At 39.0% G+C, this 4,858-nt stretch overlaps 1 protein-coding gene across 1 annotated transcript; it reads left to right on the plus strand.

The window, feature by feature from the left end:
• Positions 1-341: 341 nt before the first annotated feature.
• Positions 342-2,848, plus strand: LOC142606201 (uncharacterized). Its single transcript, XM_075777588.1, has 3 exons — positions 342-635; positions 1,467-1,767; positions 2,007-2,848. Exons 1-3 carry the CDS (start codon positions 342-344, stop codon positions 2,846-2,848), a joined length of 1,437 nt encoding a protein of 478 aa, XP_075633703.1.
• The last annotated feature ends 2,010 nt before the right edge of the window (positions 2,849-4,858 follow it).

Here is a 4,858-nt window from a genome sequence, read left to right on the forward strand (position 1 = left end):
ACATTGAAGACGACACCGAAGCTAACGGGTGGAGTGATACTGATAGTGATCAATACAGACTGATAAACACGTTAAAGAATGCAAGAGAGGAGAATGCACAAGCTAATCAAATGTACAATGATGAATGTCCCTATGGGCACCTTCCAAATTGGAGTGATATCACTAATGTTAGCTTAAGGACTAGCCCTAGGTATGACAAGCATGGAAGAGAAGTTTCCGAATTGGGGTCGTATTATGATTCATAACCAAGTTCATGAACCCCATATACTGAAGAAGAAGATGACATAGATGCCAGAGTGGCCGCTCTAGACCAAAAGCTAATGGTCCATAGTCTCAGAATCATGACACATGAGAATGTTGAACATAGTGATGAGAGGGAAGAAGGGGGCGAGTCAGAACATCTCCCTCAACCCACCGACTTGGGCAACAGAGGCAAGCACGACCTGTTTGATGAATGGATGGGTAGCATAGAGCGCTTGGATGCTTTTGTGACCGACAAGCCTATAGACATGGAGCTTGAAGAAGAAGCTACAGATTATATGGATATAGATCTCGTAGTACTGATGCTAAGGGAAGAGGGAGCTTACTGGGAGCCATTTGCAATTATGGAAGCCACGTCCGAGTTAAAGAATTGGGTATAGGAGGGAGCCGCCCACCCCATGGAGGACTCCGTGGGAAAGATCAAGACTGTCAAGTCAGTTACCTTTGTTAAGAAGATCAAGACCGCTGAGCTAGTCACCTCGGCCAAGAACATGAAGTCTATTTTTGCAAGTATTTCTATTCCTGTTAAGTCTGTTTGTGATAGTTTTCCAGTTGAGTCTGCTTTAGTTGAATCTATTGAGAACTCTTTTCATTTTAATATGATTTCTAATTCTGCTTATTTGTAGGCTTTGAATGTTTTTATTTTTGAAATTGGTAAAGAAACTCTTAATAATACGGAATTAAAATATGGATACCTAGAACCTGTAAAAGAAGAAACCCAACCCATTAATCTGGGAATTGAGGATGAGCCCAAAATAATCCAAGTGGGCAATACCCTAACCACTTCAGAGAAAGATGCATTAGTGGTACTATAGATAGAGTTCAAGGAGGTATTTGCCTGGTCATATGAAGACATGCCTGTGATTGATATAAACATTGTACAACACTGCATTCTAATAGATTCAATCATGAAGCCAATCAAGCAGAAGTTAAGAAGAATGAAGCTAGAGTGGACTCTCAAGGAAGAAGTGGAAAAATAGTACAATGTTGGATTCCTAAGAGTGGTCAACTATCCAAAGTGGTTAGCTAATGTGGTTTTGGTACCAAAGAAAGATGGGAAGGCCAGGATGTGTGTAGATTTTCGAGATCTGAACAAGGCCAGCCCGGAAGATGATTTCCCTTTGCCTCACATTGATGTCTTGGTTGACAACAAAGTAGGTTATGCTCTGCTATTGTTTATGGATGTATTTTCAAGATACAACTAGATCAAGATGGCTCCAGAAGATATGGAGAAAACCTCATTTTTTACACCATGGGGGACATATTTTTATAAGGTCATGCCATTTGGCCTTAAAAATGCGGGTGCTACTTACCAACGTGCAACCACCACTTTGCTGCATGATTTAATGCACAAAGAAGTAGAAGTTTATGTTGATGAAATGATAGTGAAGTCCAAAGATTGTGAAGGGCACATACCAGCTTTGAGGAAGTTCTTTGAAAGGATTCGATTCTACAAGTTACGATTGAATCCCAAGAAATACACTTTCAGAGTCACATCCGGATACTGTTAGGGTTTATGGTAAGCCAAAGAGGAATAGAAGTTGATCCTAACAAAATCAAGGCAATATTAGAAATGAAACCTCCAAGAACTAAAAAAGAGATTTGAGGATTTCTAGGGAGGATACAGTACATCAGCAGGTTTATAGGCTTGCCAGCTCACCATGACATGTGAACCAATTTTCAAACTACTTAAGAAGGAAGTCTCTACAGTGTGGAATGAACAATGCCAAGAAGCCCTTGAGAAGATCAAGAGTTATCTGATAAAACCACCAATACTCGTCCCACCAGTACCCGAAAAGCCATTGTTGTTGTATCTCACCTCTACAAATACAACAATGGGGCTCTACTTGCTCAATACCTAGAAGAGACTAGAAAGGAGAATGAGATTCATTACATTAGCAAGAAGATGTTGCCTTATGAAGAAAAGTACTCACCCTTAGAGAAGATATGTGTAACACTTGTTTGGGTAACCCGCAAACTCAGACATTATATGCTTGATTACAAGATTTTGTTGATTGCAAGAATGGATCCTTTGAAGTACTTAACAGAAAAAATCGTGCAGGATGGGAAGATTGCTAAATGGGTCTTGCTTTTGTTAGAATTTGATATTAAGTATGTGACTAAAAAATCTATGAAAGGGAGAGCAATTGCCGATCACTTAACCTGTTGTTCACCAAAAGAAGCTGAAGAGATGCAAGGGGACTTTCCAGATGAAGATATCATGGGGATTGAGGTAGACTTATGGAAGATGTATTTTCATGGAGCAACAAATCAAAACAGAAGTGGAATTGGAGTTTTCTTAATTTCACCAAAAGGAACACACCTTCCATTTTCTGGCAGACTTAACTTTCCTGCCACCAACAATGCCGCAGAATATGAAACTTGCATTATGGGTCTACAAGCAACCTTAGGCCTAGGAGTGAAGGAGTTGGAGGTATATGGAGACTCAGCTCTAATAATCTCTCAAATTCAGAATAAATGGAAGGTCAAAGAAGAAAGACTTATGCCTTATCATGAATGTCTTCAGAAGTGGGCATCGAAATTTAGCAAGATCCAATATCAATATGTGCCAAGGATGCAGAATTAAATCGCAGTTGCTTTAGCAACCATGACATCCATGATAGATTGGCCGAAAGAAGATGAAGCTAGACCGATAGTGTTGGAATAGAAAGAAGAACCATCCTACTGCATGACAATAGAAGAAAATGAAGAAAAGAATGGGGAATGTGAATGGTATTCAAACATCTTACAATACCTCAAGGATGGAACATACCCATCAGCTGCAGACAAGAATGACCAATTGACCATCCGAAGGTTGTCCACTAATTACATCATTTATGGTGAAAGGCTCTACAGAAGATCATATGATGGAATTCATCTCCTTTGTGTAACTGCCAATTAAGCATAACAAATAATTGACGAGGTTCATGAATCAAGTTATGGGCCATATATGAATGCACACATGTTATCAAGAAAGATAATGAGACAAGGCTATTACTGGACCACTATGGAAGCCGATTATGCAACTCATGTTCGAAAATGTCATCAATTCCAAGTCCATGGAGATCTAAAACATATGCCACCTATGCCATTACATACTATGACATCACCCTGGCCCTTCTCTACATGGGGGATATATATTATAGGGAAGATTCATCCAACTTCATCCAAAGGCCATGAATTCATACTTGTAGCCATTGCTTATTTTACTAAATGGGTAGAAGCTGCCTCATACAAAGTTCTAAATTCAAAGAAAGGTGCTCAATTCATTGAAACCAACATCATCTGCAGATATGGGGTACCACATGAAATTATCTTTGACAATGTGTTACATTTTAAAGAAGAAACAAAGAAGCTACTAAGATAGTTCAATATTCAACACCACAAATCTTCACCTTACCGTCCTCAGACTAATGGAGCAGTTGAGGTTACTAATAAAAATATAGGGCGAATCTTGAAGAAAAGCACAAAGAACTACAAGGATTGGCACCTATAATTACCCTATACACTTTGGGGGTATAGAACATCAATTCGATCTTCCATAGGAGCCACCCCTTATTCGTTGCTGTATGGGATGGAAGCGGTCCTTTCCATTGAAATGGGTGTCCATTCACTAAGGACAGTATTGGAAAGTGAAATCCCTGAAATGGATTGGTTGCAAAACAGATATGACCAGTTATGCATGCTAGAAGAGAAAAGACTCAAAGCCCTGTATCACATTCAGGGATACCAAAGGAGACCTAGGAAAGCTTTTGATAAGAAAGTAAGAATAAGAGATTTGAAGTTGGGAGATCTATTGTTTGTTTGGACATATGCGATTTGATGTTAGGAACATATGTCAACACTTTATGTATTGGCTAATCCTTTGACAAAACGCACTTTACTTGTAATTGGGTAAATCTAGGATGTGTTTAATACTTCAAGAAACAAGGTTTAAAGTTCAAGTGTTAAAGCCATGCAAGTCTGTCTAAGAATCAAATGAAGAAGTGCTGGATTTTAAATCTCGACAGCTAGTATCTATTGAGGTTTAAAAGCTGCTGAAGCCCGTGGCTCGACAGCTAGCTCGATAGATGGTTATCTATCGAGGTTTATGAAACTCAGTTTTTCAAGATTGTTTTTCATCCAATCCGTGAGTATGTGTTTAGGCTTTCTTTTCTAATAACCCTAAACATATATAAGGATTATTTAAAGGGCCGTATGAGGTTACACCATGAAAAACATAATTGCACAAAAGCATAATTTCATAAGTGTGACTGGAAACCCAGTTTGCCCTAGTTCTTGAAGAAGTTGCTGTGTTTGTACACCATAGGGTTTTGTGACCAAGCAACTTCATGATCTTCATAGTGTGATGAACAGAAGAACTTTGTAGCCAACATCCTTCTCAAGTTGATGATCAAGTCACGTACTGGGATCCGCACATCTTTTGGTTAGTCACGTACTAGGAGTCGTGCAATACAAGGAGAGATTGTCACTATATAACAAGTTTAATTGGGTATTGGGATAAGGGTTCAACTGTTGGCTAGTATAAGGTACTGGGATTCCTTTACTTGTAACTGCTTGTTTTGATAATAGTGGATTCTCGGGGAATGGAAACCTT

The sequence above is a fragment of the Castanea sativa genome, chromosome 8 (assembly GCF_040712315.1).
Source record: "Castanea sativa cultivar Marrone di Chiusa Pesio chromosome 8, ASM4071231v1".
Classification (NCBI taxonomy): Eukaryota; Viridiplantae; Streptophyta; class Magnoliopsida; order Fagales; family Fagaceae; genus Castanea; species Castanea sativa.

Bases quoted from the DNA above. Each gene is read 5' to 3' on its own strand.
- LOC142606201 (XM_075777588.1), top strand. From the start codon at position 342: ATGACACATGAGAATGTTGAACATAGTGATGAGAGGGAAGAAGGGGGC. The intron at 636-1,466 runs GTATAGGAGGGA...AGATACAACTAG, and splicing joins CGTCCGAGTTAAAGAATTGG to ATCAAGATGGCTCCAGAAGA. The intron at 1,768-2,006 runs GTTAGGGTTTAT...GCCCTTGAGAAG, and splicing joins CAGAGTCACATCCGGATACT to ATCAAGAGTTATCTGATAAA.